Here is a 26,465-nt window from a genome sequence, read left to right as displayed (position 1 = left end):
TTCCGATTATTGATGATAATATTAATTTCTTGAGCACCAAATCAGAATATTAGAATGTGTCAAGGATCATGTGACACTGAAGACTGGAGTAATGACTGCTAAAAATGTATATCTGCCATCATTGGAATAAATTATATTTCAAAATATATTGAAAAAGAACATTTAAAATTGCAGTAACATTTCACAATATTACTATGTTTATCATTTTTTATCAAAAAAATGCAGCCTTGGTGAGCAAGGCTTTTTTTTGTTGTTGTTGTTGTTGTTGTTGTTGTTGTTTTTTCAGAATGGTAGTGAAAGAGGGATTTAACTAATTAATTAATAGGAACTATTAATTCAGATGTCTCTAAAGCTCACTTGAATTTGTTCTAGATAATAGTGTAGTGAAAGATGCTCTGAAACAAGTTAACAAGAGGTAGCGAACTTCAAACAAAACACAATCTGGCCCACATGGAACGTGTTCCCGCAAGTAAGCTCAGTAAATTTACACAACAGTCGAATGGCTGACACATCATCCCATTTGTTTGTTTAAATCAGCAAACATTTTTTTTTTTAAACAGCTCAGTTTAACATCTTTAAACATCATTTATTTTAAAATCATTCCACTACTTTCCCTCAACATTCAGTTTAGAAAATGCAGAAAACAGTAGCTCACTAAGCAGGAAATCAGCTGCCGTCTGTTTTGAACGCACCCTACGTCTCTCCCTCCCTCCTCATCATGTGCTTTCTTCCCAACCTCCATGACGAAATCTAAAATGGTCTGCTGCAGTTGCAAGCTTGCAGACTGCTGCAAGAAGCAGAGATGGGAGTCTGATAAATATGCTCTGTCCCTCATAATTCCATTCACCTGTGGAAGATGCACAATCCCTGACCCTCATTAGAATAAAGTTAAACTCAGCAGTTTGGCATTGCTGTGGCCGATGGTATACAGACACTGGACCTGGCACTGAGGACACATGGTAAAGAGAAATTCACTCAGCTGATTTCTCATTGAGTATGTTTCCGGCACTAATGGAAAGAAAGCTGTCGCTTTTTACCGGTGGACACAGATAGCCATAATGTGACCCTTATAATCCATCCATCTGACAGCGGCAAACAATTTCCTCCTCAATCTCTACTAGATTTCTCATAGTGTCTGTTTCTCGAGACTCGCTCTCAGCATCTCGAAGGCGTAGCCTGATCTGAGCATCTGAAAGTGAAAGAGTGAGTGGTTTCACTTTAAAAAGGATCTGCAATATATGAAGAGATATTTTTTGCTTGGATAAAGGGTTTGATTAGCAAGCAGAGACTCATAAAAATGGCCTGGATTAATTGAGGGTCCTGTTAATATTGCAGAGCTAAAATCCACCCTCCTCCTTTAGGTCCATAAGAAGCCCTGGCTAACAGCATTTCCACTTCATCCATTTCTATTAATTTGTGATCATTTTCTTTCATATTTCTGTACTACATTTTTATATTTTCTTCCCGTGCTCAATATGTTGTTAATTAAAAGGTTTGATATTTGAAGCAAAGGAAGAAGGATATATACCAGTGTAATTTCCTGTGCCGCAAGAGCTTTGAGAAAGAGCTCAAATATCTCTCATTGTAATATAAAAAGTATGTTCCTGTCTTGCATTATTCAAATGCCGTGCCAACCTGGCAATCAGTCTTGCTTGATGAACCATCGGAATATATCATGACCGTTGTAAGAAATAAGAGCTCGTCAATCAGATGGCAAGACGGATTTCAAAACATAGCCCAAAAAAGTCCAAAACTAGCCACAACAGAACAAGAAATTATTTAATATTTGAATCCCATTTTACTTCTAACAATCTGGAATCTTTGGAAAATTGTTCTTGATATTTCATAATAACAATAACACATATTAATATGTTTTATTATATTTGTAATACAATTTTAATATAATATATTATAATATAATATAATATATTTTATTATATTATATTATATTATATTATATTATATTATATTATATTATATTATATTATATTATATTATATTATATTATAATAAAATATAATATTAATAAAATGTCCATTGTCCCTATTTTTTTTTTTTTTTTTAAATCAAGTAATTGACAACCATTTAAGTGGAAACTGATTTGATTTTTTTATCATTGTTCTGTTAATCTGCTTTGGTTTTATATAATACCAGTTTGGTGTGCCAGTGGAGTAGTCCTTATTTGGTGGCTTAATACCCCCAAACACAAATCACACAAGCAGATTATACAGCCAAACGCCACCCCCTCCATTCCCTCACAATGCGGCCTGGGGTCTGAAAAAGCGCTGCCCACACGAAGACGACAACTTTCATTTGTGGGGTGGCTTCACGTCAAACGTGATCCCTGGGGCTGCTGCTGTGATGAGACGGAAACAAACAAACAAGTGTTCAATCTTTCTCCCGCTGCCACCTTTCTTATACCGCTGAGGAAAGCACTGGAAAAGCATGGCAACTCAATTCTGAAAAAGAAAAGAGAAGAACAAGGAGTTTCATTTGTTTCAAACAGCCAGTGAGCCGGGTCTGTCTCTCAGATCCATGCAGAACAGGGGGAGACAATGCAAGAGAATTGAACCCAACATTATCAGCTCGGTACAAAAGCCTGCAGTCATCCCCTTCTTTCCCTCTCGCTCTCATCTTCCCCCTCTAATTCCATTTTGAAAATGCAAACCACTGTAAAACTCCTTGCTCGACTTGCAGTAATGTTATTTTGTATGTGCTTATTATCCAAAGCTGCTTCTTTTCTGTAAGCACTACAAATTTAGGCACAAGAGACTCTGAGACTTTGAGTTTTGGGTGCTGAACAGAAAGAAACACTCAATGCCGAAGAGTGAAGGCACTCTGACATATGACATCTGAACCACTGGCTAACAATCATCAATTAGCTTGTAGACAATGATAACCTGCCTGTAACCATGCATAAGGCCTTGAAAGACACTGAACTCCCAGAAGAGCTTGTCATTAAACCCAGCAACCCAAACACATGTGAAACCATGTGCATGTCATCAGAGATATCAGAACCAAAGATTACATCATTATGAATTTAGGAGATCCAAAAGGGGTGTCCAATCATGCTCCTGGAGGCCCAATGACCAGCAGTTTAGCTCTAGGCTGCCCCAACACATTTGCCTGGAAGTTTCTAAGACTGTGTCCAAAATGTCTCTTATACCCTTAGAGCACTATTTGAGGGGACAGCAATTTGTTGTGGTGTCCGAAACCATATGGGACATTATCGAGTGCACTCATTCAATCCCATAATGATGTGGATGTCCAGTCCTGCTCCTGGAGGGACAATGTCCTGCACATTTTAGATCCAACCCTAGTTAAACACAACTGAAACAGCTAATCACGGTCTTCAGGACCTCCACTAGAAACCTTCAGGCAGGTGTGTTGAAGCAGTTTGAAGCTAAACTATCCAGGACGTCAGTCCTCCTGGAGCAGGATTGGACACCCATGACCTCAATATGAGTGTACAACCGATGTACACACAACTGCTAGGCTAGAGAGTCTCCATGCACTTGAATTCTTGTGTCACACCAGAAGATGCCGTCTGCAGAACTTCTAGTGCACCCAGTGCCCGAATTCACTCAGTGGACTATATTAGTGGAATAATGTAGGGAATAGTGAATGAGGGTATATAGGGAGCAATAAGCAACCCTGAAGTCCTTGATTAGCTGGTTCGGTGTATTTAATCAGGATTGTAACTAAACTCTGCAGGATAGTGGCCCTCCAGGAACGGGATTGGACACCCCTCCTCTATACTAAAGCATTTTATTTTAGTTTAGGTTAAAATGGATTGCTTTGTGTTTAAACCTACAACTTTTGGGTTACAAACCCAGACTTTTAACCCTCAAGCCAGACCAACTGATCTAAATGTCAACCCAACATTTGCAAACGTAAACGTACATTTCCAGACATCCATCACACATAAATTCCTAAGTTTCATGTTAAATCCTTCATTATGTGAAGGATTAGCACAAAGAACAGGCCATGCTCCTCATTCTCAGGCTGAGACCCGACTGGCAGCTCTGAAAGCGATGAGAGCTGAAACTCTTGATTGCTGACTTGTCTGGCATTTGAGTTCAAAGCATCTGCAGGAGATGGCAGGCTAAGCGTGAGCTGGCACGGAGGAGCTGGGCTGGGGCGCGAGGCTGTAATGAAGTGTGCTGCCATCTCAGATCAGCCGGCTCCAATCCTCACAGGATCCATCAGCTTGTCTTATCTTTACTCATTAGAGGGAAGAGGCATTAAGAACGGTGGTTGCATTAAGAACCACTGTGCCCTCTAAAAACAGGCAATTACACAGACGCCCCAGCATCCCGCAGAGGGACGGAGCCCAAGTCAAACAATCACAAGACCTGAATTACGTGTAAGGAAATTTTCCTCTTAAAACATCCTATTTGTGCCAGGTTGCTTATGCTGAATGATCTAGAAATGACCACTTTGTTTACTAACAGATGGAAAAGACAAAAAAGACACTCAATTCTTTAACTGGGGTAGCAGAGCACCATAACAGATGGTGAAAGGTCATTCTAGACCCCTGGATTAGCTAAGCTTAGCGTGTGCAGACAGTCAGACAGTGATAGTAGAGTGTGGTCCAGTCTGGATGCAAGCGTCTGGCCACATGGCTCTATTTTTAGTAGCACATGACAAAAGAGTTAAGCAGTAGGGCTGGGTAAAAAATATCGATTTCTCGATTTTAATCGATTCTCATTTTTACGAAACGATATCGATTCTTAAATCCCAAGAATCAATTAGTCATCCTGTTTTCAGTTGATGAATGAATGCACATTGTTTCGCGCATCCCATCCAATAAATCGCAATAATCTTTGTGCTTTGTTATTATTGATATGAAACAAAGTCTCAGATTTCAAATTACGTCCAAATTCAAAAACATAATTACCGTTTTGGCGCTGTGGCGTGAGATCGCTCTGGCGCAGCTCAAGAGAATCAGCAGCGCGGAGCGCACACAATCTTCTCTTCCGCCTTAATAATATCAGTTACAGCGCGAGATAAACATGAATGAGCATCTGAAAGTGTGTTAAAAGACAGAGTACAACTTATCGAAGTCCGTATCATGTCACATAGAATCGCTCAATCAGTGTTTCAACCGTGGAAAGACGTTAGTAAACAATGTCATGTAACGTCACATTTACCTCAGGAAAAAAAACATAAACTCGTTAGTCAGCTAGAAAAATTAACTCTAGAGAGGAGCATTTTGTTAAATATATGCATCATATTACATATTCATTATAATTTTTAATGTTCTTCAATATTTAATGCATGTTTGAATAAATCTGGAAAGTTTTTTATGACAGCCACTAATTAAAATTTTATACAATTTCATATAACTTTATTATTATAAAAATAAATAAAAGTGTATTTTAAGTGTTTGTATACAAATCAGTTAATTTTTACCTTCAATATTATAGTAGGCTAATGAAGCCTATAGGCTACAACTGACTCCCATAGTTTACAATAATAGTTCAAGAGATTTGTTTTCCTTGAGAAAATGTGCAGTGTATTGTACCTGATATCCAAAATAATCGATATTGAATCGAATCGAAATCGAATCGAATTGCAAGCTTGTGAATCGAAATCGAATCGAATTGTGAAATTTGTGTCAATACCCAGCCCAATTAAGCAGGGTTGTCTCTCTTGTGCTGGTTGTAGAGTTATTGTTACGTTAACACCTAGAGTTGTGTTTTCATACTTAGCACATAGCTGCAATTGGGTGTGAAACCCACAGCTGTTCTGCATCTAAAACTAAACAACTTTCAATGCAAACTAGATTCATTTCTAAACAGGTCCTGATCTGCAAGCACAGAGATGTGCCTCCCGAGATCTGTTAGCTGAAGCTATAAAGAAGTTCTATTTACCCTATCAAGTGTAAGGGAAACAGGGTCTTTAAAATCAATGACCTGACAATAATAACGCTAAGACTGATTTTGTTCACCGATGCTTGAACGACAAAGCTAACACTCTTTAGGAATAGAACAAGAAAGTGCAGACAATCCTGTCTGCCAGACAATTCTTATTCAAAGTTTGTTCCATTTTAAAAAATCGCTTTGTTGTCATAAGAGCCATTTGTATATGATCTGTATATTGTATTTTTGCTGTATATCAAAAGACAGATTTATGGTTTATCTCATCATTTGGCATATTGAATCTCTTTTTCTCTTCACATATTCCTTCAATGATAATAGAATTTTAATCATTAAGGAGAAACTAAACAAAAACAGAATTGTTAGATTCCTTACAATCTAATCAGAAACTTCAAAAACCACACTACTGGAATTCTTCCTCCAAAGCACAAAAATGCAATAAAATAATAAGAAAGAAAACATAAAGCACTCTAATTAATTACAGTGCAGCAAACATATAGAACATTGGAATCATGGGACACGATGGGATTAGTTGTGTTGTCATTCTGCAGTCAATTCTGTAATCTGTGAAGCTCAATTTTAAGTGACTCAATTAGATCAGCCACGAGTGGAACAATGATCTCAAAATTGAATTATGACAAATCTTATACACTTACAAAATCCTCTTCATGTGGATTTGAGGATATGGACTAGTTCTGTCCTCTTACATTCCATGCGGTTCAACAAACACCCAGTCTGTAACCTCAAATGAAAATTTAACGAGAGACACAATGAGAGTAATAAGCTAGCATTTGCGTGACAGAACTGAAGCAGCATTCAAAGAGACACGTCTTCTCGACAGGGGGGTGAAAACTGGTGAGAACGTCGTTATATCTGGATGTATGTTTTCATTAAAGCTACCGGGCTAATCTTCTGAAACAGAACATAAAAACATAGGAGGTACAATGAGATTGTGGGGATTCAGTCTTACTATCAGAAAATTACTTCAAGTTAATTATGTAGCCTACATTTGTCTATCTTAAACCTGCACAATTTGAATTCACAGTGAAACAAAATGGTGGAACCCACGACTGAAAGTCATGATCAAATGCTAAACTGCCTCTAAAACAGAGATAGAGGAGGTAAGTTTAGAGAGTGCAAACAACAAGGAAGCTCAACTTCATGTTTATCTTTGAACTGTATCAGCAGCACCATGGAAGGTGAAACACGGTAATCTTCATCATACACATGCCGAGAAACAAAGGCTATATGTCTAATGCACTACAGATTAACGCTGACCTTCTCCGAGCAGGTGGACAGGGCCAGCTGATATGGAAATAGCACCACACTTTATCAACAGTGAGGACTTTCACATAGCTCATTTTTATCTTCAGAAATGTATAAATCTTTTTATGTTAACTAACAAGCTCTACTTTCATTCTAACTGGTGGCTGAATGTCATTCTTTTTTTGTTTCGCATTTCCTACAATACTTCACATAGCATTGCTGTAATACCAGGCATAGCACCTGCAATTAAATGGCTACACTAACAACCTGTACAGGTTAATTAGAAGAATGTATTCAACTGAAAGTGTCTGGCATAAAGTAGCTAATGCAACTGCACAACACTCAATGTATGGTCAATTAAATGCAATACTGAAAATCTGGAAAACAGACGTGTTTACTGCAATATCAAAATCAAACAAATGCAGTCATATGTAAATGTGGGGGAGCTTCAAGATCCAGTTGGCTGCTGAACGGCTGATGGTCTGTTACTGACTGTGAAAAGGAGGAGGAGCGTGTTTGTGTGTGTGTGGGGGGGTGCGCACATGTGCTCAAGTGTGTGTGCACACTTTGGCAGGTGCATATTGTCCTGAGCTGCTGATAAATTGATTGTTTACTGTATTTGCAGGTGTTCAATTCTGTCTCACAAGAGGCAGATGGCATCACACAACCAGCGCAGCATACGACAAGAGACGAAAGGGAGGTGGAGTGATAGGCACTGAGAGATATTGAGAGAGGAATTAAAGGAGGAAGGGTAGACCTACAGTACACTGCAAAGATTATAGACAAACAGGTGTCACTTGATTTTAAATATGCCAAGAAAAAGGCCAAAACACAGATTTAGAGGATGTTAAAATCTCACTGAGGTAAAATAACTGAACGTTTAAAGGCTCAACTAACAATACCCAGCAATTCCCCGACAAATTTGGTTGAAACATTGTGTCAATTACTGATCTCTACAATCCTGCTCTGAAATGCATGTCCTCTCCCACTAAGCCGGTGTTTGTTGCCAAGCACCTTCTATCCTCAAATCCAGACGGTGTAGTTGTGAAAACCACATCTATTGGAGAGAGTGACAGGCAACAGTGGGCGGAAACGGATCTTTGTAGGTGATCTTTCTCATAGGAGAGCCTGCAGGGGGGTTATTTTCAAGCATTTGATTTACTGACCCTCATTCAACTAAATGCCTCCAGCTCACCGTTTGCAGATGTTCAATTTTACTGAACTAACTATTTCATCTACCTTTGTCAATAAAAGTGATTGATTACCCAATCGCAGAGCAAGCCCGGAGCATGTGTCGTCTCTCGTGAAAGATTGTGTCTCATGCTAGCGAAATCCGAGATTATTTGGAAGAGAGGGTAGCTAATTTTCCATAAAATCCAAATGAAAACAGTAGAGGGCACAATGACAACAGAGAGGAGTGAACTATGAGTCAAGGACGTCTTGCTGTTCTTTTCCAGATCTGGTGTTATTTGGTTTGTAATGTAACAAGATTTCACATACACATAATAATGCTTTTACTCGTTCCTCATTTATAATTAAATAGACAGTTCACAGACAAATTATAATTTGAATAAAAATAAATATTTATTTTACCATTCTGTTGTTTCAAATTAATGATGTTCATTCTTCTGCTGAAAAAAAAAAGATATGTTGAAGAATTTTTCAACGAATGTTGCCCATATTATGCACATTAATAGGGTCCAGAACAACTTTGATCCCCATCCCATTGACTTTCATTGAATGAAAAAAGAAAAATCCTCTTAAATTTACAGTATACAAACAACAGCTGTGGTTGCCAGAAATTAACCGTAAAAATATGATGACAATGTTTTACGTATTAAAGGATGGCATATTGGTGCCTGTATATTTTACAACTAAAGATGCACCAATGTATCGGCCGCCGATATTTGATCAATTTACAACTATTGGCATATCGGCCATTTTAATGTTAATCAAACAACAAAAGACCACAAAAAAATTATTCCAGTCATAAAAAACAGAATTGACTGTATAACACGGAATGTCAAGGAATTTGTCAAAGTTTTGATGAATAAATACAAAGTAGATCAGTACACTTGAATAAAATTTGTTATATAGACTTAGTGTCTGTGAATATTAAGCCGCAAAAAGACAATTTAAATTTGAATCCTGCATGTTCTGCGTGTCTCTGTATGAATGAATGGCACAGCCGGCTTCATTTACCTCACACACACTGAAGCATGTGTGACACTCGCAGTGCTTCATCTCCAGAGTCACTTCAAGAGAATTTTACCGTTTTATTTGAGAAAATCTATCTTCATATCATAAACACACAGAAACTCGAAGGTCTTCACGGCAACACGTCAAAATAAAAGTTCAAGCTCAATGTAATAATAATATATGCATTTAATTTATACAGTGAAGAATATGCAGTGTTATTTTACATTTGTTTACGTTATTTCTGTACCTGAAAACTGTTAAACCTACCTAAAAGCACTGTTTATTTCATATGTTTTTTTGTTCTGTTGTATTCATGTTGGCCTGCTGAATGTTAAATGGATCCAATCCACATTCATAAGAAATTATTTGATGATGCAGCGATAAACTACTATAATTTAATGCCAAGTTTTTAAAAAAAACTTTGCTGATTTAAAACATGATCAAAACACTAGGCTATCTATTTTAATGACAAAAAATTAAACAAGAGAGCAAGTGACAAATATCGTTATCGGAATCGGCCAATAAATGTTTGTTAAAATCGGCATCGGCCCCAAAAAATCATATCGGTGCATCCCTATTTGCAACTTATGACATGGCCAATAACTAACTTAAAAAATAACAGATTTTTGCAAAAATAAAACTTTTTTTACAGTGCATTTTTCAAAATATCTTCTTTTGTGCTCCACAGAAGAAGAAAAAAACATGTACTGTATACATGTTTGAAATAAGTGAGTAAATAATTAAAGAATTTCAGCATCATTTTTTTTACTTGTTTGACTATATACCTCAAGTCATATCTTAATATTGAGCTAATTCCTTTGCATCTCTTTGCATAAGCTTCAATGAGATTACCAAACATACTGTGAGCTTAAGCAAATCATTTAAAATATCCAACACATATTAATCGGATACAAAAACCCTGAGAAAAGCCCTTATAAAGCCTGTCAGTCATTTACCAATAAAAATCCATCTCAAAGGTCAATCAAGTAGTATAGACGACATGTATAATGAGAAAATGATGAATAAAGTTATGCATTATTTTTATAAGATATCTCCTCTGAGAATGTTGCAATAATTCAGCACGAGTTTGTGTTTTGAAAGCCATTCAAAAATCACTGCAAAAGGCCATCTTCTTTCCAGCACCTTTTGGGAGAAAGGGAAGTGTTTTGCCAAGCCTAGCTGTACCACAGAACGGTTGACAGTTCCACCCACTTTTTGTTTTAACTTTTTCAAACACCTGGAAGAACAAAAGAGGGCCTTTGATCACGGGAAATCCCTCACGATTACAGCAGGGCTTCAGTGGCTTAGCTCCATTCTGAGTCTGGGGGAAACGCTCCAAGGCCTAGATGCTTGTGTGCAAACTGAGAGCAAGATAGAGAGAGAGAAAGAGGGAGATGAGACAGCGGGATGGAGGAGGAGAAAGACAGAAACATGAAACGGAAAGATGGAGAAAGTGAGAAAGAGAGTGCAAATATCTTGGGTGCTCTGTTTAGGAGGCTTCCACCAACCCAACAAGAGGACAAATACAAAGAAGAGGAGGATATTCACCTCTAATCCTGTTCTCCATCCTGGCTCAATCAGGCAGCCAAACAAACACCCACATACGCAACACAGTGAGAAAGAGGGACACGCTCAGCCTCTTTGCACTCTAAAGAAACGAGAGAAAGACACTTGAACTGCAATGATACCACACGCACATGACAGAATGGGCCATAGGAAGAGCTCCATATTGCAGCCCAAAGAAAGAGGCTTGAGCAATCCGTGTTGATCCCCTGCTAAATTAATGCCAAACAAATACTTATTCTAGTCAGCAGAAATGGCAGCTTATGCCCGACTCCATTTCTCACCTGTCTGAGCACATTTGCCTGTGCTGCCGCTCACCTGCACAGATGCTTTTCACGCTCCACGACTGACAAAGACAACACGCCGGGAAAGAAAAAAAGGCCATTAACCTCCAGTTTCAACACAAATACGACTGCATATAAACACATACGCGCCAGCCCTCTCTTGAAGGAGTGCTTTCCCACGCTACTTCCATAAAAGGGCCATGTCCGGGAAGGCCAATGCCCAGCTTGGAATCACTCTGTTGGGATAAGCTGGCTGAGAGGCAGGGGGCCAGAGACTTGCCTCAATGCACAATAGCCCACTCAATGAGGTATGAAAGAAGCATTTTAGTCATAAATAATGTTTTTCGCCCTAAAAATCGTTCTTTTTTGTTTTCCCTAGCCGGCTGGGTTGGCTTTCGGAATTTGTGTATGCTTTGCATGAGAAGTTTCAAGCAGGGTTTCAGAGCACAGGATTGTCGAAGCCGAGAAACACAGAAAGAGGATGAAAGATATTGTGTACACAAGCAGTCCATGAAGAGGGAATGTACCGGCAAAAGAGAAACAAGTATAAAGGCGTACATCCTCTATGAAGCAGGACCACACAGTCCTCCCACTCAGTTCTGGTGTCTCTGAGGAGGGAGCCAAGCTTTACTATTACTCACAGCAGACGTCCACACAACAGCACTTCACAGGGACTATAGTACTCCACACACAGGGAGGAGCTGCACTGTTTGCCACATGCTTTGCATAACTGCCATGCTCCCCCAAACCTCCAGCTGCTGGCAACATGCAGTGATCCCTATGAACGGATGTGCCAGGGATGTGCCCGCACTTGTATTTCAAACATTTAACCTCAGCGAGGAAGGCTGGCATGGCTTTAAGAGTAATCGATGACCACCACATAAAAGGCAGCTGGGATTGCATGCCCACTGCAGATGGCCACTGAGAGTTGTGGAAAATGAAGTCAAGAAATGGGTAGTTGACATATAATACTTTGTTTGGGTTTCATGTATAACATTTTTTGTAAGGGAAGTGTATTTTAGGTGCCTGAAAGGAGCTTAAAGTTTTGTTTGTTTTTTACCATTTTTAATCAGCCACTTTTTGCAGTTCAAATAGCCCTGCAGTGCGATAAAGTTGCGCCATTTAGTTCCTCAATATGACATAATGGGGATAGAAGTATAGAGGTAAAAGTGGGTTAAAATTCCAGTTTTTAAAAATAAATTGCATAAAAGGTACAATTTCATAGAGATTCATAGCCAATGAAATTGTTTTATGCATACCATAACTATAAATTACTAGAAACTTACATGGTCTTTTAGGGTTTTCTTATTTTCCCCGACTTTCAATCAAAGTAGCTAAATCTTAAATGATCTAAATTTCTTTATTTAATTGTATTGAAAGTCCTCTTTGAGTGTATTCATTGATTTTTTTATCTTAATAAAATAGAGAGATTACACTCAAAAAGAATACTTTCAATACAAGTGAATATAGACATTTTTATCATTTAAGATTTAGCTACTTTTCCAAGCCTGGAAATCACAATGATCTGATATTTCCAGGCTTTCAATTAGAGTAGGAACCCAGTATAGTATGTCATCCTAAAGGGAAACATCACATCAAATCAATGCAAATAAAATGATTCGCATCATTGATCTAAATCAACATTTCACATACATGATTAACGCTTCAATTTTCAAACAAATTCAGCAAGTCAAACTGGTTTGTGGGTAAATCAGAAAATGACATGTTGTGACTGTGAGACAATCAATCAATGTACCACTGAAATCAAAATGATCAGACCTATTGATCACCAATTGCTGAACAGACAGGGCTACCAGAACCCTCTGACCTTCATCGTTCAAAAATCAGCATGGTTACCGCACTTTATTAAGCCTATTAACACGCTCGCACATGGTAAGCAGATGCAGCCAGAAACTGAGAGGTGTGTTAAAGAACCGAAAGAGGCACTTGCAGCCAGTAGGGCTGTTGACTGGGTGAGAGACACAGGCTCTGTGATTTACGGGCAGAGAGGGAGAAGGCTGGGGGAAATCAATACATTGCTTCAGTCTCACGCTTGCTGCCGACTCATTAGAAGTGAAGCCTTGAGGAATGTGCTTAATTATCTCTGATTATTAATGGCCCACCTCTCAGACTGATTATCAACACACAGCATAGGGTATTTTGTCAAAAGACGGGGCAGAGGAGGGAAGCCACACACATACATACAGAAGGGCGAATGCAAATACTGTCTTTCTCCTTTATCTCTCTTACATTCATCCTACGCATTCATAAACTGCCAGATCTTTAAGCCCGACTGTTTGAGATGTAAACACCTCTGGTTGGAAGAGTCATGTTTCACTGATATCCAGACCAAGCCAGATTGGCTTGGAGCATCTGAAATACACAGACATCACATTTTTGGTGACAAGTCTTGACATTACGAGCTTGTAATGGATCTAACACAGAGGAAAGATCTCTAGTGGTCAAGTAGGAGCCTTCGTTTTTTAGAGCACTTGCTTGAATTAATTTATTTTATTTTATTACATTTTGCAGAGTAGTCAACTGCGCTATTGTTCAACAAACAAAAAGACTATTTACTGAAACAATAAAAGATTTTTGTAAATTCTAATACTGAAAATATTTCAATAGCTATCAGTTGGAGGTGAATTCAGGGTGATTAGGACACTTTTGCCATTGAAATGAATTGGAAAAAGTGTCCCAATCATCCTGAATTCAACATTTGCCTACAGCCTTATTTAAATTTATGAGCTAAGTATTCGCCACTTCGTGACGTCGAAACCATAGCTCACCACTTTGTAAAAAGGGGTGTATGTTCGAGTCACAATGAGCAAATGTTGACGTGAACACAAACGGTTGTTACCTTCAGCAACTTTAAGACAATATCTGAGGTTAGTCTTAAAAAAAAATGGATTAAATTATGTTCATAGAAACCGGGCGGTGGCTGCTGCTCACTAGATATTGGCGGGACGGCGTAACCTTACTCTCAAGGGACACAAAACAAATACTTGATACAAATACATTTGAGCAGTCACACACTGACTGTCCTGTTGAGACATAAACTAACCTCTAAACCCTCATTTAAAGCATATATTGCCTTCCAGTGCGCCTAAAAGCAATAGGCACGTTCAGTTGACGACGTATTCATCAAGTATTCCTGTCACACGGTCACCCCGCGCGAATACGTCGCTCGACCTTGCCCTGCTGATCATGTTTACAGTGTCGCGCGTGAATGATGAGTTCCGAAACTACTAGACTTGAGTTAGGCTAAACAGCACAGAAATGCTGACATATGTGATCTTATGATATGGCGTAATGTCCATTTTACAGTTTGAAAATATGGGTGAATAATGCATTACACTAACAGATGTAAACTGACAGGTGTACTTGCTCCGCAAGTCTTTCTCTGAGAGGAAAAAAGCTGATGCTACTACGACCCCAAGATGCGGATTGCCGCAAATACCATACATTCATTTTTGTCTCAAAAAACACACCTAAACCTGATTAGGGGTGCTAAAAAGCACTTAATCCATTTGCTTCACGCTCCGTACGAAATCTAGGGCTTTTCTAACCAGAACAAAACATTATAATAAACGACCACGTTTCAGGGGTAAAAGAGAAAGCTTTATTAGCCTACCTCATAACACATCCCTGCAAGAATAAAACAGTATACCTCAAAATGCACCACAAACTATAGCCTGTAATACAAAAAATAAAAATGCACCACATGATTTAATGCTATAACATGCCACTTAGAGATACATCGCATTTCCAAGCAATACCAATGTGCCTAAATACGCATGTGAGCGCACACATATGGTTTTAAAATACAATAAAAGCCATGCGTTTATTTAAAGTTTCCGATCAAGTGATGCAAAGGCTGTATCAATTAAATCGTATTCCCTCTATGGTGGTGAGTTTGTCTATAACACATTTTGACTGGTAATCCATAAAAGCGGGGCTCTAGCTCAGCAGTGTGTGCAGGCTTATCCGTGATAAGATTCTGTATCAGTGTTGGCCAAACGTGCACCGTTCAGTTCCTTCAGAGCAATGATGACTAAAGGGAAACTGTTCCCGTACTCACTCGGGGCCCTTTGGAAATATTATGGAAATGCAAATCATCATCATCATCATCATCATCATTCCAGAGCATAATGCCCTTCCTACATGGTGCGTAATGGTGATGACCCCCTCCAAATTGCAATCTGCTTAAAGTTTGAAGCGCTCTTACCTTTAAGGACGATCCCGCAGATGCTGTACAGGGTAAACAGCATATGCTGCTTCACCATCATATTGCCTTCCTTCTATAACAGCTGCCCGGTTGCCGTCAACACACTTTCTTCGCTCTTTCGCTTCTCCGCGCGCTGCTGATGGTGCTTATCCAGGTGCAGGCTGCTGCAATCAATACTACAGGCTCCTACGATAACTTCTCCTCGGTTGAAGTCCAACTGCGCTTTCCGCACGCCGTTCACTTGACGCTCGGACTGAGCTCGAGAAGTGCGAAGCGCTCCAACACAGTAGAAAAGTACAGCTCGCGCATCTCTCGCCTCCTGGGAGCACGAGCAGAGTCCCGCCTCCGCAGATTGACAGATGAGGACGGGGAGCCAATAGCGCGCGCCTCGAATTATTCTCCGCTCAAACTGGTTCTTGACTCCACAGTCCTTGTGGTTAAATGAACGGGGAAATGTAATGCGAGTGCGTGCAATGGCGCGGATTGTCTTCTTTCTCGTTTTAACGTAATATTGAGCAATGAAACGATCCTGAGATGGGTGGACTAATGATGATTTAGGCACGTTTTCATGTGGATGTTTTATTACACATACACACACATACTGTACAGCAGTCCTGAATGGACAGCTACCGTGGGATGATAGGATCTACTAGTTCAGCGCACCTCTCACCGGGATCAAATACTTGACTGTGCGCACAGTTTTACTACTGATACAAACCACTAGGCGGATAATATTGCATTCTGTGTATTATCAGTCCAGCAAAGATGATTGCCTACCGGTTTCAATGAAAAAATAATGATATGTTTGATATGAAGTCAGCCTAGTTGTTGTCATCTTTTTAATTAGTCATTATTATAAATGCAGCTATCAAAATTACTAAGAAGGCTATGCTAACCATTGATGCATGTTGTCACATTAGGGGCAAGTTGCCAATGGATCCTGCCATTAGGCCTTATATCAATATTTAAACAGTAAAATTGTAAAATATCTATCATACACAAATATTTATTATTATTATGCCAAAAATGGTATTAATAAATATATGTAAAATATTTAAAACATGTGACAACTTGCCCCAACCTGAAACTGAACTGTCCTGAGAGCACAGTTCAAGTTTTCAGTTACAATCACAGGTAGTATCATAGTTTTGAACTAGATGTTTGAATGGAAAAAAAATACTGCTAGAGGAAATTGGACTTTTGGCTCAAAACCTTAGATATGGCCCACGTGACAACTATCCCCAATCTCCACCACACACACACACACACACACAGTATTTGTAGGTCTTGTCGAGACATGCTCCCTTGAGTGGAAATTAAATGTCAGATCTTAATATTTTATATCACACAGTGGCAGCATTTTTATCTCAGCCATTGAGCTGAGGAGAACTTAAAAGAGGCAAATGATGATTTAACCAACCATTCATATGAAAGAGAGATTGTTAAAACGAAGTGGGATTTCTTTTTTAAAAGTTTTCAATGTTTCTGCTGCGATAACTCAGAAAAGTCACCTTTTGCTTCAGAAAATCCAATTTAATTTCATTTTAAATATACGATTCCTCTTCCTGCAGGCAAAGATAAGTTTGATTTCTAAAAAGTTACACACTCCGCAATTCACCATAAAATGTCTATCAAGTCTCTTCTCGTTTTTACTACTTAGCTGACACATGCTCCAAAGGTCAATCTGTACAGCTCACAAGTTAATTCTGCTCTCTGACCCTCATCTTAAAATAAAACCCAAAGTAATACATGTCCTTTTAGTGTAAACTCAATCAGAAGTCATAATTGTGCTATAATTGGGTTATCTGTGCTAACACAATTAGCAAAGTACTTTAATATGATTCTTACATCAATCTATAGGCCTATATATCATTTATAATACTTTAAACTAGAAACTTAATCTCATTTTAAAGTATAATAGCGTCTCATTATGCCTGTGGTTATGTGAAGCTCACCATTCTTTTCACAATATTTATGTTTAAATCACCCATTAGAAGATAAAGCCACAGTCCAATCTAACCACACTCAATCTCTCTCTCTCACTCACTTTCTTTTTTCCTCTCTTTATTACACTTCCGCCTGATAGATAAAGATCCCATGGCCTTACTTGATAGCGTTGTAAGAAGATCTCCTCCCAACATGGTTTCCTCCCTCCAGAACAGTAAACACAGATGTCACAGTGAGTAAGAGTGGTTCATCTCATAACGGTCAGCAGGACTGTTTCAATGGCACATCCCCTGCACAATACAATCAAGAACCATGGTCTGTCACAAACTAGCTAACATTAAATCAAAAACACAATCCAGAATCAAATGGCAGGCAGTCAAAGAACCAAAACACAAAGAGCTGGTTCAGAGAAAGATGTGGCAAAACAAAGGATTGGATTCAGTAAATAAGATTATGCATTATTTACAATGTGCTGATATATAGAGCCATATCACACAGCTATGAGTATGATATTGTGTTTGCAATTCACAAGTGTGTAAATAGGCTAAATAGGAAACAACAACAGAGTGTTCTTTAAAACTCCTCTTTTTGTGCCGAACTAATTCCTTCTGATTCGGATTCAAATCTCAAGTTGACATGCAGTCTATGGTTGACAGTTTAACAGTTTAGCCCAAGCTTTACTAATTGCTGATATTCTTCAAGTCACTCATATTCATAATCCAACGTGATCTCATGAGAATACGTGTGTATTTTTACGTAAAGTGTAGTTCTATCACACGTACATTTACTTACGTTTTATACACACAGAAACGTATAATACTGACGTATTTACAGCACAAAAACGTAAATTATTTAGGCTACGTATGAACAACTCTACCGACGTACAAATTTGTACGTATTCCTATTTATGCATATTAAAATCGTGGCATTAATGTTTTGACTATTGCATTCGTTTCGGAGGATTAGCCTACATGCTGTTAAACAAGACTACACTTTAAAACCTTAAAAATACCTTATTTAATCGTTTAACCATTTTGTAATATTTAGTTTATTTAAATTACAGTGAGATACAAAATGCGTTTTCTCCAATAGAACCATAATACACCAAAACCCAACATAAATTCACACAAGACATCAATTTTATTAGCTTGATATAATCCAAATCTTTAGAATCCATACGTTTGCAAGAAAGAGATCCAAATTCAGCCCTTTATCCAGCCATCTTCATCTCCATTTCGCAGCAGCGACCGTAAACGTCAACTCCCGCGCTCGTGATGAATTCAAATTCAAAAATTGCGCCCTCAAGAAGCGTTACGACATGTTTTACGGTAGTTATATCAAACGCTCATTGGCTCTCTCGCCTGTTCGTCACAGATTGCGACATGCCGTGTTTCAGTCGGTAAACTACATTTGAATGAGGAGCGCGCGCGCCTTCACACAGAGCAAAGCCGGATTAACATTTTCAAGGATTAATAACTTAAATTCTGCTCTGTACCTCATTCAAAACTATTATATACTGACAGAGAGGACTGCGACTGCAACACATCGTCATGTGAACGACTTTTGGTACCGGTTTTGACATTTTCGCAATAAATAAATTATTGTGATTACACGTATGTTGTTTTTCTTCATAATTGTAAAGTTAGCCTATGTAGTTTTAAGAAATGGTTATGGGTAGGTTTAGGGGTAGGAGTAGGATTAGCTGCTCAAAATATATTTTAATGCTATAACGTTATTGTTAATAAAATAGCCTTTGTCTTTGTCCTTTTAACAGTTAAGGGGATTTCCCATGACATACAATGCATTACAACCTTGCTTCAGTCCCTTTCAATATAAAAGTATTTGCTACTGACTCACTCATAAAGACTTTGCTGCCATCTAATGGTCTAATAATGTAACTTTAACTGATGTCAAAATCACAATCACTGAGGGACCATTTCTCAATACCAAATATGGCATGTTATTTAAATAATGTTTTATTTTTGCACAATAGGAAATAAACCCAATCAAACAATTCAGTCAAAATGACAAAAGCAGTGCTCTTATTGTACAGGATTTCAGTTAAATAAAAATATAAAGTTATGAAACTTACTTTGCCTCTTTCCAAATCGATTTGCTCTGGAGTAATAGTTTAATAAGACCAAAGATTGCCCATTTGATATAGCCAAAATGAACTATAGGCTACCTCATGTTTAAACACTATCTACATGCAGTAAGAGCCAGCTGTAAATTCCCGAACACTGTAAACCCGAATAAGTTAGCAGAACTCAAAAAATTTAAGGCAATCGATTGCCTCAATTTTTTAAGTTTTGAAATCCAAAGATTAAGCAAGCAGAACTGGCAGATTTTAAGTTTGTACTTAAACATTTCAAGTTAAGAACAATTAGTGAACAAACTCCATCGCACACCTGCAGGTGATAGGTGCGTAGCATAACAAGACCAATTAGGTAGGTCGTTTCAGCAGATAAGGAACTGATGAAGGTCGTGTGACCGAAACGTTGTGTTAATAAATATTCATTTTAATTGCAAGTTAAGAACAATTAAAATCAGAGTACACTATTTCATACATTTAACTAGTTAAAACCTTCATGTAATTTCAATGTGAACACTTTCATTAGTATTAACTTATAGTTTTAACAAGCTAGTTTGCTAACATACTATTATGTTATCATGCCAACAATAGTATGTTATACAGCACTTGCTGTGTGAGTGCAACAATATAAAGATTTTATTTGCTCTCAAATCAAGCCGCATGCACCACTTGTCACCATGATGGTAACTATCCTAAAACCAACATTAACAGAAATTCTTCCAAATTAGCATAACAAAACATTAATCAATACTCAATATTCCACTTAAAGCTCCAGTATGTAACTTTTGTATTTGACCACAAGAGGGCGCAGTTTCCAACAATAACAAAGGCGAAGCTTGATGACGCTATGAAGGAGGTGACGCTGGGAGATGTCGTTTTTAATGCGTTTTCACCATCTAGCGATGTATCTAAATGGAATTAATGAATCATGATCACGGATGAGGTAATTTATTCGTTTTTGTATTACCTGTATGTCTGATCGTATTATTTTATGTCATCATAATTAATGAACTGCAAGGAACGTGAAATGTTATGCTATATTATCCCATTACAACATACAGCTATTTGTCAAATGATTTGTTTGGTTTATGTTGTGCAGTTTTACGTTTTTATGGTTAATGCCGTGTTGTTTAACGTGTTCAAACCAATATCTAAAAGTAAATTTGAACGAACATTTGCAAGTAATGACAACATTTTTTTTTTTAACAACATATCCGATTGTATTTAATTGTACTGCCATAATCTCGGTCACCACACGTGATAAAAAGCCTTACCTAAGTACAAAGAGCAATATAACTTTGTTTATAAGTGTTATTATTGACAGTTGCATGTCTTACCTGTCTATCAATACACTCGCGAGAGCAGCAGAGTCTCTGTCAAGTCCAAGATTCGCGCAGCTCTCTCCATCTCGAAAACGCCTGGCCGATATTTATCCGGGTTTTATTCCTCCGTTTGTCACACAGTCCGTGACTCCGCGTGTATCCGAATATGGACGCTTTCGTTTTGTTGGCACTTCACTACTTGCCAAAGAGTAATCGTGATCCATAACAGCTATAACCATACAGTCTGGCTTTAACGCTTTAACCACCACTTCCGCACATGTGATATTCCGGTGTGGTGGGTCATATTTTTTATTTTATTCTTTTTTTATTCTTTGTCAGATGTCTTTATTGTTTATTGTGATAAGAAAAAAAAACTCAATAAAGTTGTTGTAAAAAATTTTTTTTTTAAAAATCCGGTGTGGTGGAATATCCTATCACATGGTCCACACCGGGAAAAAAAGGATAGAGCAGACATTGCGTCACTGAGGCGCGACATTTCTTTTCCGGGACGGCCAGTTATTTTAAATCGGAATTTCTCTGAAATAAAAAATCTTTGGAGACTTTTGAGATGTTGTAAGTACACAACTGGAGGAAATATATCACACTGTGCAAGTTATTTTCGGAAATTTTGTTACAAAATTCCTACATATTGGAGCTTTAACATTAATCTTGCACAAAAAAACATTATATTACACTTAATTTTAGCATTTACTCTCCCATTCAAGTGCCATCGGCAAAGCGTGCTGGGAAATAGACATCCCAGCCATTTCAGTTAAACTTAAGTTTGTTTAAATTAAAATAAATAATTTCATAAAACTCAAAACAATGAAACAGTTCAGTTTACTTAAAATATATCAGTTCTGTGAACTTGAAAGAAAAAGAAAGTGCTAAATACTCATAAAAGTTAATTTGACTGAACTAATTAGTTTAATTTAAGTTTGTCCTACTCAAACCAATTAATTATTTTGAGCGTTAGGGTTTACAGTGAAGGATTGGCTGAGATAAAGCGGTTCTCGGCGGGTAGACATGAGCGCTGAACGGCTGCTGACTGCCTGGAGCTCATATCTCCGAAAATTTTCAAATAGGTGCTGTTTATATATAAGTCTTTTGCAATTGGAGAGATACAAACCATGAAACAGTTCCCGTGGTGATACTGGTAGAATATTACATGGTTGGAAAATGCTCTCAGCCAGTCAGATTCGAGAACGTATGGAAGCTTGTTTCTGCTACAGAATAAAAAAAAATTAAGATAATTGCGACTTTTCTCACATTTGCTAGTTTATATCGCAGTTCTGACTCTTTTCAGCATTGCGTGATATAAAGTCACAATTGCGTGTTCAAAAATCTGAATTGCGAGATATAAGTTGACAAGTCCGATTCTGAGGAAAAAAAGTTAATTTTTTCTTGCAAATCTGAATTTATAACTCACAATTCTAACTTTATAACTCACAATCGATGTAAAATTGATGTAAACTCACAGTTGCGAGAGAAAAAAATCAGAATTGTGAGTTATAAAGTCAGATTTGCAAGAAAAAAGTAACTTTATTTCCTCCGAATCGGACGTTTCAGTTTATATCTCGCAATTCAGATTTTTGAACACGCAATTGTGACTTTATAACTCACGATCGATGTAAAAGTGATGTAAACTCACAGTTGCGAGAAAAAAAATCTGAATTGTGAGATAAAAATATATGTATATGTCGTAATTACCTTTTTTATATTTATTGAATAATCCTTTCATATGCTTCACATTATGAATTAAGAATTTTAAATGAGCAAAAAAAAAAAACTAGAGCTTAATAAAAGATTTTGCATAAATCATAAAGGGGACATATCATGAAAATCTGACTTGTTCCGTGTGTGCTATCGGGTCCCTAGTGCATCTACCAACCCAAACGTGAAAATTGACAACCCAGTATCTTTGTTTTGGTAAGTCTTTCTCTGCAAGCATTTAAAAAAATAAGACGATCAGATTTCGCTGCCCTTCTGTAGAAATAATATTACCGCCCCTTAATCTGCACGTTTCCACCCACGACAGCGCCGCCATTTGGTTTTCAAGCGACAACAGTGTAACCAGTTCTACTGGTTCTACAGTTTAAACTTGTGTAAAAGTTAAACATGACTGTCCATGCAAGTCGATGAGATGATGAAACATGTACATAACTACATAAATGTGTCCACTAACCATTCAGAGAGGTCTAAAAAGTCTAAAAGTTGCAACTTCTTCCCGAGTCTCTCAGTAAGGCTGCACTCCGCTGTTATTTCTGAAATGTGACTGAAATTCGCATGTTTTTGTTATTGCTGGAGTATCCGAAGCTTGTGTAAAGGATCGGCCGTCTTCTGAACAGATGATGAGGGGACCAGCAGCTCATTTGTATTTAAAGGGACACACCCAAAAAGGGGCAACTTTGATAATAATAAATTATCTGGGGGGTATTTTGAGCTGAAATTTCACAGACTCATTCTGGGGACACCATAGATTTATATTACATTTTGTGAAAAGGGGCTTAATATGTCATCTTTAATGGAACGAGGGAATGTTTATTTAGTTTTTGTGATTAATTTTCATAAATGTAAACATTTAAAATATATATATACCAATCACATAAACTGAAATGGTCAATTCCCTTGTTCCATCAAGATTCATACAAAATGTTTTATTAAGCTTTAGTTGCTAAGCTGTTTTCCACTCATGTAAACTTCTTAATTCATTATATGAAGATGTAAGGATTATTCAATTCAATTATATGGAATTTTACTATACAATTGAAACACTGAGAACTACCAAAATGTTATTATCATTATTACAAAGTTTATTGTACATGCAAATCATAATGAGTATGCAAGAAAACCACCATAGGCAATTTGGAAACAGACATGCACATGTGAATTAGCCTGGACAGCAATAAAGGTATTTGCATAAAAACCAAAAATGGAAATGTGAAAAAAAATAGGTGTGTCAATCAGGTTTGAACACTTTATAATGGTTTCCTGTTAAAAGAACACTATTTAAAACTAATTTAGTAAACCATACAAGACATGGTCATGTCAACACACTCATAGTAATAATATGAAATTGGCATTTATGCTGACATAACATATCACAATTTTGAGGATTAATCAATATAAGTAGAGATGTGTATAACATTTAGGCTCTATCTGCAGCTCAAAGACACCTCTGTGAAAGAGAGAGAGCATGAGGGTGTTTGAATATGAATGCCTTAGTAAAAATGCCTTATTAGCATGCTCTTTTTATTTATCCTCAAAGTAGGGACGTGAGGAAACAGGGTACCTCACTAAAGCCATGTTTTGGGAATTGTAAAACCCTCAATCAGCAGAGGAGGGTAAGGTAAGAACTGGATGCTAAGAAAATTAGGATGTAATTTATATAAATAATGGCCCAGTAGTTTAACATATCTAGGGAGACATGTTTTCCAGGTAAGGCAACATATTCAAATTATAGTAGAAAATAGAGACAGAATCAGGAATAATCAGACTAATATTTGTTGTTTGGAGTCTGGAGATCAAAGGATACACTTTAAATATCCCGTTCATGCAGTGGTTGTTTGTGGTTCAGTAGTGATGTATGTCTCGAGACCACTTTTACGTGGTCTCGGTCTTGTCACGGCCTTGACGGTCTTTGGTCTTGGTCTTGTCTTGGTCTCGGACCTCTCGGTCTTGTCTAGGTCTCGCTGTCTCAGACCGACATAGTGGTCGGGGGGTTTAGCAATACAATACTACAATATCCACGACGACACAACGTTTGATAATGCAACATTATTATCCGCAACGGAACGGACTGAAGCGCGTGTCCGAGTGAAGACAGTGCGGCGTGTGCGCGAGCCACACGAGAAAACACTGTATCCGCGCCACTGATCGCAGCGGCAACGAGCACTTTGATCACTTGATTTAAAAAAGACATATCAGTGACATGATGGGTTTTAACTTCATTCAGGAGATTTTGGGTAACTGCACAACTGACAGATGACTTTGAGCGCACCGTCAACGGTGTGTGTGTGTGTGTTTGTGTGTGTGTGTGTGTGTGTGTGTGTGTGTGTGTGTGTGCGTGTGCGTGTGTGTAACCATAGGACAAAACGACCAACTTTCGGATCCTGCACTTAAGCCTATAATTTCGTTTTTAAAAATGTAATTATGTATTTAAAAGTTGCAGAATCGATTCATTTGGAGACTCCGAAATCGGCAGAGATAGGCAGGCATTTGCTTAGATGAATTTGTGTCTTTGATATCTGTGTGTGTGTGTGTGTGTGTGTGTGTGTGTGTGTGTGTGTGTTGTTTGATTACAGTATTGTATTTAAGATGGTGTTAGACTAAATAAATGGTCTTTTAAATATCATCTGCATATCTCCGTTGTGTTGACTAAACATTAGGCCTAATCCAAGTTTATAATTGTGTATCTTTAATTTGACGTTACGATTTCATCTACACATTAAGTATAATTTCAATTGGTTACATATTTCTCATTCTTTAGACAGTTGTTGGAGGAGCAAGATGGTGTTTGAGGTGTTTGATGTTTTGTCAGATGAACCAGTCATGTCAGTCCTCAACAGTACACAAAAGTTAAGGGAGTCTCAATCCTCTAATAGTGCAGTAACAGCCGTCATGCAATTGCTACACATAGTTGATCTCACCCAGTCTGCAAAAACATTTACAGTGAGCTCACAGTCACACACATGACATGGTCTGTCTCTGTATTGTTCTGCCTGTGTAGTTGAAGTAATACCGTATTGTTGTGGGATGTGTCTCCAATGTGTTTAGTTTAGGACAGCTCAGTGTGTGTGTGTGTGTGTGAATGAGAGTGAGTGAGTGCGCGTGTCCGAGGCGAGCCCCTCCCCCCTGTCTGATCCCCGCGAAGCAGCGGATGAGAGTGTGTGAGAGTGATACGGTGACCAGTGCAGGTAGTTAGCTAGTCTATGTGTTGTGTTTGCGAAGGACTCAATAATCACACCGTGTAGCTTTGTTTATGTTGCCGTTTATCAACTGACGTGAAACTTACAGTATACGACCATTGCCGTAAATCAATGCCATAAGCTTTAAAGGCACAGTAACCTGTCACTCGCAGTGCATAACAAAACATAGTCCAACGGGACTCAATGCTGAACATTTTCAGACATAACATTTTCCCCCCACCCCCCTGGAAACTGTAACATAACTTTTAGCCCACATTCCCCAGTGTCACTATCACCCTGTCACATAGTCCCCATGCCAGACAGGCGGGACCCTCATTCTCTGAGGGCGTGCTGGCCGTGAAACGGCGTCAGGCAATGCTGGTGGATTACCCCCCAACCGGTTAGCTCTTGGCCTAGGCTGCCAACCCAGAGCCGCTGCTGTCGACAGAGGTGATGCAGGTGCTGAGGGAGCTGCGACTCTGTGCAGGCGGTTTGAGTGCCAACGAGTCCCATTCTCCAGTCTGTAAGTGGCCGGCCCCAACTGCTTAGTCACCCGCAGGGGCTCTGACCAGTATGACTGCAGCTTATTTTGGCGGTGGAGGTGTTTGATCCTGACCCAAACCCCTGGAGAAAGTGAGGGGATCTGCACTCTGTGCGTGGCATCAAACCTCTCTTTCATCCGAGCCTGCGAACCTTTTACCTGAGCTCTGGCTCCCTGGAGCCCTGGGCTCCCACATGCAGGAGCTGGCTCAGCTCTCAAGCAGTCCAGTGGTCA

The 26,465-nt window shown here is 38.4% G+C and overlaps 1 protein-coding gene across 5 annotated transcripts in view; it reads right to left on the bottom strand.

Annotated features, from left to right (window-relative positions):
- The window catches only part of cadm2a (cell adhesion molecule 2a), a 511,389-nt gene extending 495,556 nt beyond the window's left edge, over positions 1 to 15,833 (bottom strand). For 3 of the 5 annotated variants that reach the window (XM_079861624.1, XM_079861626.1, XM_079861625.1), the window contains exon 1: positions 15,423 to 15,751. In XM_079861624.1, coding sequence (XP_079717750.1) covers positions 15,423 to 15,483 — 61 coding nt within the window. In that variant the 5' untranslated portion in view covers positions 15,484 to 15,751. Of the gene's footprint in view, positions 1 to 15,422 lie in introns of all 5 variants that reach the window. The other 2 variants (XM_079861628.1, XM_079861627.1) reach the window with 2 other exon arrangements.
- Between the last annotated feature and the right edge of the window lie 10,632 nt (positions 15,834 to 26,465).

Source organism: Squalius cephalus (assembly GCF_949319135.1).
Source record: "Squalius cephalus genome assembly, chromosome: 24".
In the NCBI taxonomy this organism is placed as follows: domain Eukaryota; kingdom Metazoa; phylum Chordata; class Actinopteri; order Cypriniformes; family Leuciscidae; genus Squalius; species Squalius cephalus.
This window is presented reverse-complemented; position numbering and strand designations above follow the sequence as displayed.